Source organism: Otolemur garnettii, unplaced genomic scaffold (assembly GCF_000181295.1).
Source record: "Otolemur garnettii isolate 467f Iridium unplaced genomic scaffold, OtoGar3 scaffold00049, whole genome shotgun sequence".
Classification (NCBI taxonomy): domain Eukaryota; kingdom Metazoa; phylum Chordata; class Mammalia; order Primates; family Galagidae; genus Otolemur; species Otolemur garnettii.
Genome location: NW_003852444.1, coordinates 2,458,420 through 2,469,100, shown reverse-complemented (window position 1 = coordinate 2,469,100; position 10,681 = coordinate 2,458,420). Strand labels below are relative to the sequence as shown.

General features: G+C 52.4%; 2 gene segments (V, D, J or C); both read left to right on the top strand.

Moving 5' to 3' along the window:
• LOC100943338 overlaps positions 1 to 1,392 on the top strand; it is an 89,256-nt gene extending 87,864 nt beyond the window's left edge. The window contains 4 exon segments of the C gene segment in view: positions 1 to 135; positions 531 to 608; positions 744 to 850; positions 1,132 to 1,392. The exon segment at positions 1 to 135 is cut by the window's left edge and continues 271 nt beyond it. Of these exon segments, the coding sequence occupies positions 1 to 135; positions 531 to 608; positions 744 to 850; positions 1,132 to 1,152 (341 nt within the window).
• Positions 1 to 10,177, top strand: part of LOC100943019 — a 191,640-nt gene extending 181,463 nt beyond the window's left edge. The window contains 5 exon segments of the C gene segment in view: positions 4,695 to 4,830; positions 8,556 to 8,942; positions 9,405 to 9,422; positions 9,558 to 9,664; positions 9,927 to 10,177. Coding sequence covers positions 4,719 to 4,830; positions 8,556 to 8,942; positions 9,405 to 9,422; positions 9,558 to 9,664; positions 9,927 to 9,947 — 645 coding nt within the window.
• The last annotated feature ends 504 nt before the right edge of the window (positions 10,178 to 10,681 follow it).

Sequence of the window (10,681 nt, the reverse complement as noted above, 5' to 3'; positions counted from 1 at the left end):
CCTTCTGGCACAACCCCCGCAACCACTTCCGCTGCCAAGTCCAGTTCTACGGGCTCGACGAAAAAGACAACTGGACCCTGCCTTGGGACAAACCCCTCACCCAGAACATCAGTGCTGAGGCCCAGGGCAGAGCAGGTGAGCAGGGTCTGGGCAGATGGGGTCAGGCCAGCCCCCGGGGAAATGGGAAGATCCAGGCAGAAGACAAGACCAGGTGCAGAGAAAAGTCAGAGTGATGGGATGGGGGGTCAAGGCCCACAGTGTCAGCAGCCCAGTGTGCAATTCCTCCCTGTGGGGCACGGGCCCGGGGGCCTCTGAGATGTGCTGCCAGGTCCCCTGAGGATGACAGAACAGCCCAGCACCTGAGTGGTGTGCCTCCCACCCCTTCAGGGGTCCTGGTTTTCCTAAGATCATAATGACTACGGCCTTGACACTGGGGCCACACGGACAGTACCAGGGCCACCACCGACTGTCCCATGTGACTCTCATATGTTTGTGGCCTGAGTGTATGACTTTAAAGTTTATGATTGAAGGCTCAGTGTCCTCGAGAAGTGCCATTCTTCAACCATTTGTCTCCCTCTTTTCTCTTGCAGACTGTGGCTTCACCTCGGGTGAGTGAGCCTGTCCGTTTTCTCTCTGTGCTGTTTGGTCTGGAGCCAGGGCCTGGAGAACCCAGGGGCACGGGGCTGGGGAGGCCAAAGCTACCTACATACACATTCCTACCTGTTCTCCCTTCCTGCCTACAGTGTCCTATCAGCAAGGGGTCCTGTCTGCCACCATCCTCTATGAGATCCTGCTGGGGAAGGCCACCGTGTATGCTGTGCTGGTCAGCGCCCTGGTGCTCATGGCCATGGTAGGAGCAGGACATGAGTGGGCAGGTAGAGCAGAGGTAACATGTGACACTCAGAAATTCATAGCTTGGAATCAAGAGACCTTGGTAGGGTGTGAGGTGGGCTGTAGAGACAGAAAGGTTTCATTCAGACACGTTGGAAGACAACTTGCATCTCTGTGCCATCCTAGTGGGAGGTCCCAATGTGTCAGGGGCCTGCTTGTCCACTCAATGGGCCCTCCTGTTCCCTCTCAGTCCTCACCACTCCTGGCTCTTGGTAACCCCAAAACCTTTCTCTTATGTAGGTCAAAAGAAAGGATTCCTGAAGCCAGCTCTGGAAGCAGAAGCAGGAGCTTCCAACCCATTTCAGCATCAATATGCATTTGCCTTCGCCAGTGCTTCTGAAGAGCTGCTGTCACCTTTCCAAGCATCCTAGTATCTACCCCCTCACCCACTGTGCATGCTCACTGTCACGCTCACGGCTGAGATCCTCCCAACCTAGAGGGACCCCTGGCATGACTAAGTGACTGAACTAATAAAAGTATCCTGACCTGGCCTGACTCTGACTTGGGAGTGTCTAGTTACCTCTTCTTCCCATCTCTGAACTCCCTACAACTCTGTCCATTCAGTCAGGGTAGAAATAAGAGCCATTCTAGAGGAGTGCAAACCTCTCATGTAAGAGGAGAGTCAGGGAGTGTAAAAATGTCTCCTTATCACTCCTGGAAGGATAGAAACAAAGTTTTCTAAACCCCAAAGTCAGTTCTATTTCTACTTCCAGAAGTCTCTCCAGTGTCCCACCGTCACCGTGGTGAAATAGTCCCCAATTCTAAAAATAGTATACAGGCCCCTATAGATTTCCCGACATCCTTCTTCCTCACTCGTACCTCTCCTCTCCTCTCCGCCCCCCAGGCTGCTTATTTCAGGACATTTGCTCACCTCCTCCTCCCCCGGGGATGATGGAGAACTCCTGGGTAACCCTTACTGAGTCTTAAAGATTTGGCTACAATAGCTTCCAGGCCAAACAGCCTTCTGCAGAACTTTGTTACCCTTTCCTTACTTCTCACTCCCCTGAGACTGAATTAAACACACTCTTTTGCTCTCATAGGGACATTTATCACACGTGATGAAAATGACCTCCTTACTTGTCTGACAACCCCATTTGACTGTAAGCTCCTTAGTAACAAGAATGTGTTTTGGCTCGGCGCCTATAGCTCAACCGGCTAAAGCGCCAGCCACGTACACCTAAGGTGGCGGGTTCGAATCCCCAGCCCGGACCCGCCAAACAACAATGATGGCTGCAACCAAAAAATAGCCGGGCGTTGTGGCGGGCGCCTGTGGTCCCAGCTACTTGAGAGGCGGAGGCAGGAGACTCGCTTGAGCCCAGGAGCTGGAGGTTGCTGTGAGCTGTAATGCCATGGCACTCTACCCAGGGGGACAGCTTGAGGCTCTGTCTCAAAAAAAAAAAAAAATAGAATGTGTTTTATGATAGTATCCTTGGGCTGCAGCATAGCACCTGGGTTCAGGGTAGACACTCAGTAGCCAAATTTGAATAAAAGAATGAATAAATGAGTGAGCCTGAAGTGACCCACATCAGGAGCAATCATCACCATAAGGCCTGCCTGAAACAGTCATTACCTTTCTGTTTATAGAACTACACCTCACAGCTTTTGTCTCTATTGACACGCATTCAAAGATGTGTGTGCATGCATTTACACATGTGTGCATGCTTTTACACATGTGTGCATGCATTCACCAACTCTTTGAACACATCATTGCAATGTGTTACTACTGAACTCCAAGAAAATGAAGATACCCAGATGAGAGTCCTCTATATGCTTATCTGTTCACAAAAAGAATTAATTATGAGTAGAAAGAGCTGAACTAGAAGGTGTTGCTTTGAAGTAGCAATGTGAACTGTCTACTAAAAGTGCAGTCAGAGGCCAGTTTTAATTTCTGACTGGGATAATCAGAGGAGAGTCTGGGAAGGTGGAAAACTCTTTGAAAGAGAAATTGGTCTCAGTTGTCCACTTAGAGAAGGGCCACGCCAATCAGAGGCATAAACCAAAACCCAAATATCATGGCCAGCTACTTCTGGATACATCTGTTTAGATAACTGCAAGGTTCAGAGATAGTAGTAATCAGAATTAAGGCTGAAAAGGCAGTTTGGTGCATGCTGCTCTGAGGATGGACTTTCTCCTTCAACCAGTATAGAGCCTAGCATGTAGAAGGTGGTAGCACGTAGTGAGTGTTCAGTGATTACTTGTGGAATGAATGCGTGAGAAGGTGTTTGGCCTTTATTTGGGAAGCAATGGAGAATCACAGAGGCTTCTGGACTGCTTATCCAGATGCCATAAGGTGCCCTCTCCTTCTCTCCGCTGTCTGACTGCCTTCCAGACCTGGCTCCTCCCACCCACCTCACTATACATGCCAGTTTAGGCAGGTGGGCACAAATCACCCCAGAGGGGGAAACCCAGTGACATAGCTGGTCTCCTCAAAGTGGTGCGTGTTCCCAGAAGGGGCCTCTCTGCTCCCCAAAACCACTAGCACTGATACCTTCCCCAAGCTCCTCCCCTCCTCAATTTTACCCCGAGTTTGTCTTTTCCACGGCTCACTCAGTCAGACTAACCTCTGCCACCTGGGCTTCCTGCCTCTGCTCAGTAGTTGGGGGAGGGGACAAGCTGGGAGGAAACTTTTTGTATCACAGTGTCACATCGTGGGGGCTGGGGGGACACGATGATCCAGGTAGTGGAAGTGCTTTTACAAAAAGCCCTATCTTAAAAAATATCCCCACCCATCCCAGGGAACGCAGCTACCCAGTGGGCAGAGGTTTCTGGAACTGTTTCCTGCTGGGGTCTTGCAGAAGGCTGGAACCAGAGAGCCCCTGTGCAACTGCTTCTCAGAAATGCCAAGGCCAAGGCAGCAAAGTGGGATCATCATCCAGCCCTTTCCATAAACCTTGCCCTTGACAAAGTATTTTGCACATGCATTATTTATTAAGAACCATAAAAACCCTGAGGGAAAGATATTACTCTATTTCTCTGGGTGAAGAAACTTGAGGTCAGAGAGGTTACAAGTTATCTAAGTAGTAAGAGGAGGGGTCTAGCCTGCAACACTTCCCAACTGCACTGACCCACCACCTCCAATACCCCTTCAGATTTCAAATCCACTATATTGTCCCTTAAGCCAAGTTGTTTTCCTCTAAGTCCTCAGGCACTGCCCAGGTTACTGTGTGCCGCTAATTCTCTTGGTGGGAAGAGAAAAAGCTCAGGAAGAAGAGGGAGGGTTGTGCCCTCAGTGTCTGTTAGGGGAGTGGGGAATGAGCTGGAACTCTGGACAGCGCCTTCCCACTGTGGTCTTATGCGGAGCAGCACTTCGGGCCAGGGACCCGGCTCACCGTGCTAGGTAAGAAGGAGCTCCAGGTAGGAGAGGGTGGGGGCTGCTCAGCCAGGACCACCGCTGAATCCTGGCCTTATTGGAGGTGGGCTCGGCCAGCAGGGGACTTTGTCCCAGAAGGCAGGGTTTGTGCGGGGGTCCCCAGGGCTGTGTGAACACCGGGCAGCTGTTCTTTGGGGACGGCTCCAAGCTGACTGTGCTGGGTAAGGAGGAAGCTGGGGGGTCCGGGAGGGATGGAGGGGGCCAGGCAGTTGCCCCACTCAGCTCGGGCTTGCTGAGGCGCTGTCCAGAGGCTGCCCAGAGACTATGGCTTCTGGGCACTGGGAGGGCGAAGGTGGTGGGGACCAGGCTGAGACTGGGAAACAGTAGCGGGCAGCGTCGGTTTTTGTCCTGGGCTTCCAGGCTGTGAGCACAGATACTCTGTATTTCGGCCCAGGCACCCGGCTGACGGTGCTCGGTAAGTGGGGTCCCGGGATCCCCAGGAAACCAAGGAGTAGGGATGGGGCGCTCTGAGATGCGGGAGGCGGTGGGGCCCGTTTTTGTGCAGCGCCCCGGGGCTGTGAGCCAAAACACTCAGTACTTCGGCGCGGGCACCCGGCTGTCGGTGCTAGGTGAGCGGGGGGCCGCGGGACACAGGGCGCAGGACCGCGGCGCGGGTTTTTGAGCGGGGCTCGGGGGCTGTGACCAACAGACCCAGTACTTCGGGCCTGGCACGCGGCTCCTGGTGCTAGGTGAGCGCGGGGCGCGCCACGGCGGGCTGGCGGCTCGGGGTGGGTTTTTGTGGGGAGTCCGCCAGCCGTGCTCCGGGGCTGCGGCCCAGACCTTCGGGGCGGGCAGCCGGCTGACGGTGCTGGGTGAGTGCCCGCGGGACCCGCAGCCGGGCGGCGCGGACCGGGTGGAAGGCGGCGGTTCCGGTTTCGCGGCACTGGGTCCCCTGAGATGGCCTAGAGTTCGGGACGGGCTGGGCACCTGGGGCTGGGATAGCTCGGGCGCTGCGAGAGTTTGTGTGTGGGTCTCAGGCTCCGTGCTCCTATGAGCAGCACTTCGGGCCGGGATCCAGGCTCACGGTCATAGGTGAGATTCGGGGGTCTCCCCATCATCCAGCCGCTGGGTCCCCTGGGGGGTCGGGTGTTCCGGAGCCGCCGGCGGTTGGCGATCTGGGGGGTTCACAACTTCACCTTCCCGCCCCTCCCCCGCTTTGCGGAGGATTGGGGAGGGAAGGCGCCCGGGCTGAGATATCTGCAGAGGTGAGGCCGCTTTCTGAGGTGTTTAGGAACAGGGCGAGAGGATTTGTTTAGGAGTCTGGGAGCCCATAGATTGGAGAAAAAGACAGAGGGAAAAATCTGCTTTTGGACTGGGTAGGAAGGGGGCTGTAACTTTAGGCAGAGGCCAAAACAGTCAGGAGGGCCGGGAAGACCCTTCACCAGGCACCACCAGGACCTCAGGAGCCGCCGGGCGGGTGTAGGGGCAGAAATCGCCCAGGGGAGGCTGGGAGGGTGCCGCTGAACGGAAAGAAAAGGCCGCCAAACAAGCAAGAAGAGAGTCCACAAAGATGAATAAGCATGAGTCAGTAAAGAAAAGAATCCCAGTCGCAGCTCAGCGGTATGGATTTATGAGATTTTAAGCCCCTGCTCCTTGTTCCTTTTCCTTCTGAGCCTGTAATCCCGGGGGCAGTGGTCCAGGCACAGCACTGACGCCTGCCTGTGGGCTGGTCAGCAAAGAGGTGCTGGCCTGAGAACAGGGGACAGAACTTTAGCCACTGGGGTCCACTTACCCCTAGATGCGTCCCCTACTCCCCTAGTCTGCAATCTCCCTCTTCATAGTAAGTCTCCTAGGTTATCCAGGCCAGATGGTGCAGAGAGTTTATTTAAATGCAGGTATTTTGCCTGTGAGGAAAATTACAGGGGAGATCTTAGGATCTTAGCACTGGAAAGGGACCCTAAGCATCACACACCATAAGAGCCTTGAGGCCAGAAAAGAGAAATAACTCACAATAATGTATATTAACCTGGATTCTTTGATAACAGCAACCATACAATGATGGGCCCCATTTGATATTAGCCTGTCAGTAAGCTGGGTGCAGTGGGCCTACCTCAGTTCTGCAGGGAAGTGCGCCCCCAGGAAATGCTGGGTCTGATGGTCAGCTGGGCTGAGTAAAATACAAACTTAGAACCAGATAAAGGCAGGGTTCCTTAGTGATCAAGTGACCTTGGGCAAATCCGTGTGTGAGCCTCAGTTTTTCTCAACTACAAAATATAATTAACAATACCTAATACTAACTATTACTATGAAGAATAAAAAAGAAGCTGTGAGTAGAGCACCAGACTGTTGTAATACAGTGCTTCTCTCTCCCACCTCCCTCTAGGAGGTTACTGGGAAGGGGTTGGAGGTGCAGCCCAGTGCCAAAGCAGGGCAGGATTTGGATTGTGGGAATGGAGTGAAAGGTGGGTTGGAGAAAGGAAAGATGATCTTCACAATTAGAGGCTAGTCTACCTCACTAACAGAACACAGGCAAACAGCAGCTCTCTAGTACATACCCCAGACACACACCCCTCAGGGAGTCATGAACAAGGATAGTGGACCCTGGCCTTACCACGGAGTCATGCAGTTGGTATAGTACAGTGAGGGTCTGGTTGTGTTTATCATGCCTGTTGCATCCACAAATACCCTACAGAACAGCATACATAGTCAACAGACATCTTGAACTTTTATAATAGGGACTGATATTTGCTAAGTGAGATCAAAGGAGCCCATTCCCCAGTGCCCTGGGAAGGCAGCAAGAATCCCAGAGGAAGGATCTCAGAGATGACAGTGAAAGTGACAGGCTGATGGAGTCAGCACTGCTCCCAGAAGTTCCTATGTCACTATTTCAGCACGGACCTAGAAGCATAGTGGAATTAGCAAGGCAGGAACTAGGGGTAGGGAAAGCTGACAGGACTGGAGGCAGGACCAGCTACAAAATTTTCAGGCACAGCTCAAAATGAAAATGTGTGTTGTTTGAAACATAATTCAGAGTTTCAAAATGGTAACAGCAGAGCATTCAGCCAAGTTCGGGGCTCTTATAAATATGCGGTCCTCTGGGGCTGCTCAGGGGACATCCCAAGAAAGCCAGTCCTGGGAAGAGGTGACTTCCATAGAAATGTGAAAGAATAAGTGTCAGAACAAAATTTTCCTCCGTAATCCAGGAGACTAGGACCAGGTTTTCATAAGGATAACATTTGTTCCTTTTAACAGGATTGCTCAGAAAAACCAATCAATGGAAAGGAAAGAATGAATGGAAGGCAGGCATAGAAAAAATGAGTCAGCCAAATGAGAAGGGTACCTGGGGACTCAAAGGGATGTGTTCAACTATTACCTCTAAGATTCTACAAAGGAGAGGCTTAGGGGAAAAGTCACATCAACACAATCAGTAGCAAGAAGTCGCTCAGATGATCTCAGATGCTTATTAAGGAAACTTGCTAGTAGGAAAAAGTATAATATTTGGAAGCAAAGGCACAAAGGTGGTTGAAGAACCCCTGAGTTTGAAAAAAAGGGAAGGGATTGTCTATGTGAGCTGAGGAAACTCAGGTGTACCTGGGGGGAAAGGAAGGATAGGATGACTTCAAGTACCACAAAGTCAGAAAACCTGACATTCTCAGGAACACACTGTAAAAACAAGAGGATGTCCTCACAGAAATGCACAAAAACAGGCCATCTGTAGATTGTCAGCTGAAGAAAGCCCCCAGCCTTGAAATGTCTCCTTCATCCCTGAGCACTTTCCATTCAGACACAAAGACCTGACCCTGACACAGGACCTGGCCTTCTGAGCCCTTGCCTCATTTAGTCTTCACACCCTTTCTGGAAAGCGAGTGTGGTGATTTTCACTCCACAAGCAAAGAAAATGAGGTGGAGAAATGGCTGTCCTGAAGTCACCATTGGTGGGCAAAGACAATTGTAGGATTTGGGTGCCTTTATTCTGATTCCAAAAGTGCTCCATTTAAATTAGTACTATATGAAATGGTGAGAAGTCAGTGAGCACGTTCATCAATGGAGAAGAAATCAAATGACAGAAATGAGGAGATGCTACTCAGAATGTTGGGTGTGCTGCTCATAATGCCACCTTTGTGGGACGGGCCAGGAGAGACAGTGAGTGGGGCCTGTGTGCAGGGTCAATGCAAAGGACAGGAAAGGAGGGAGACCAAAAAAGAATGGGACAGTGTTTCCAAAGTAATCAGGACCCACTGGGACCTAACTGTGTTTCACTGTGACCTTTCCAGCCCTTTCTCATACACACAGAACCCCTGCCAGGCCTGGACACTGTCACCCAGCCCTGGTCACAACCCCTCTTCACTTTCAGACAACCTGAACAAGGTGACCCTACCCAAGGTGGCTGTCTTTGAACCCTCGGAAGCAGAGATCGCCCGGACCCAAAAGGCCACGCTCGTGTGCCTGGCCACAGGCTTCTACCCTGACCATGTGGAGCTGAGCTGGTGGGTGAACGGGAAGGAGGTACAGAGTGGGGTCAGCACAGACCCTCAGCCCTACAAGGAGAACCCCAAGGACAGTGACTCCAAGTACTGCCTGAGCAGCCGCCTGAGGGTCTCGGCCGCCTTCTGGCACAACCCCCGCAACCACTTCCGCTGCCAAGTCCAGTTCTACGGGCTCGACGAAAAAGACAACTGGACCCTGCCTTGGGACAAACCCCTCACCCAGAACATCAGTGCTGAGGCCCAGGGCAGAGCAGGTGAGCAGGGTCTGGGCAGATGGGGTCAGGCCAGCCCCCGGGGAAATGGGAAGATCCAGGCAGAAGACAAGACCAGGTGCAGAGAAAAGTCAGAGTGATGGGATGGGGGGTCAAGGCCCACAGTGTCAGCAGCCCAGTGTGCAATTCCTCCCTGTGGGGCACGGGCCCGGGGGCCTCCGAGCTGTGCTGCCAGGTCCCCTGAGGATGACAGGACAGCCCAGCACCTGAGTGGTGTGCCTCCCACCCCTTCAGGGGTCCTGGTTTTCCTAAGATCATAATGACTACAGCCTTGACACTGGAGCCACATGGACAGCACCAGGGCCACCACAGATGGCTGACTGTCCCATGTGACTCTCATATGTTTGTGGCCTGAGTGTATGACTTTAAAGTTTATGATTGAAGGCTCAGTGTCCTCGAGAAGTGCCATTCTTCAACCATTTGTCTCCCTCTTTTCTCTTGCAGACTGTGGCTTCACCTCGGGTGAGTGAGCCTGTCCGTTTTCTCTCTGTGCTGTTTGGTCTGGAGCCAGGGCCTGGAGAACCCAGGGGCATGGGGCTGAGGAGGCCAAAGCTACCTACATACACATTCCTACCTGTTCTCCCTTCCTGCCTACAGTGTCCTATCAACAAGGGGTCCTATCTGCCACCATCCTCTATGAGATCCTGCTGGGGAAGGCCACCGTGTATGCTGTGCTGGTCAGCGCCCTGGTGCTCATGGCCATGGTAGGAGCAGAGGGAGAGGGAACAAGCAGTGTGGGTGGATGTAGAACATCGTATATGGGACCTAAGAGAATTCCAGAGCCAGACCCTATGTTCTGTCCTATCAAGAAACCATGGTGGCCTGCCCAGCTGGGATAAAAGGCAGTGGGAAGGGTGACACACATCCTGGGGGGATGGGGAGACCCAGCGAGCCCCACCCAGACCTGGCCCCAGAGCCTACTGCTCTGTGATCCCTGAGACCCTGACTGTATCCTATCTTCCTCAGGTCAAGAGAAAGGACTTCTGAGGCCAGCTGCAAAAGTGCATCCTGAGTCATTCTTCATCCTCAGCCAGATTGTCCAGTACCTGCTCCCAACTGTGTCCCTAAAGAGTTACTCTCTTTCTACCATCTCCTTCCAACATGAATATCCCATATCTGTCTCTTCTTTCTGTTTCCCCTGCTGACTGAGATCCAAGCCCCAAAGTCTGTAATCAACTTAGCCAATAAATATGGCCTGCTGGGCCTGGTTGTTTCCAGAGTGTCTGTGGAGTTCTGCCCACCTGGGGAAAGGGCCACCTCCTCAGAGTAAGAACTGATCAGCCCAGTTCCTCTCTGCCCAATGCTGCTATCTCCTGCCCATCATGACAGATGTCCCCAAACCCCATGTCTGTACCCAGGCATGTTGGGTTCTCATGAAGGGTCAGCCTAAAGGGCAGTGCTGGGTTTTAAAACCCAGCATAAGGAGAACAGAGAGAGGAGCACAGGGATCCATAACCCCTGCCCAGTGCAGCACAGACCTACAGGTTCTGACATCTGGTCACTTCTCAAGTCCAGATTTCAGCTGTCATTTGTTATGTCTTTAGGTTTTATTGGTGTCTCATCTGAACACTTCCAGTTTATCTCATTTCAGGATTTGGGCTTGATATGTAGCACTACTCCACATGTCCAGGTTGGAACAGTAAGGCACAAGGCTCAAGTGTGAAGCCCGAGGACAAGTGATTTTCCAGGAGCAGGGCACACAGGGCCTGGCCCTGGGGAAG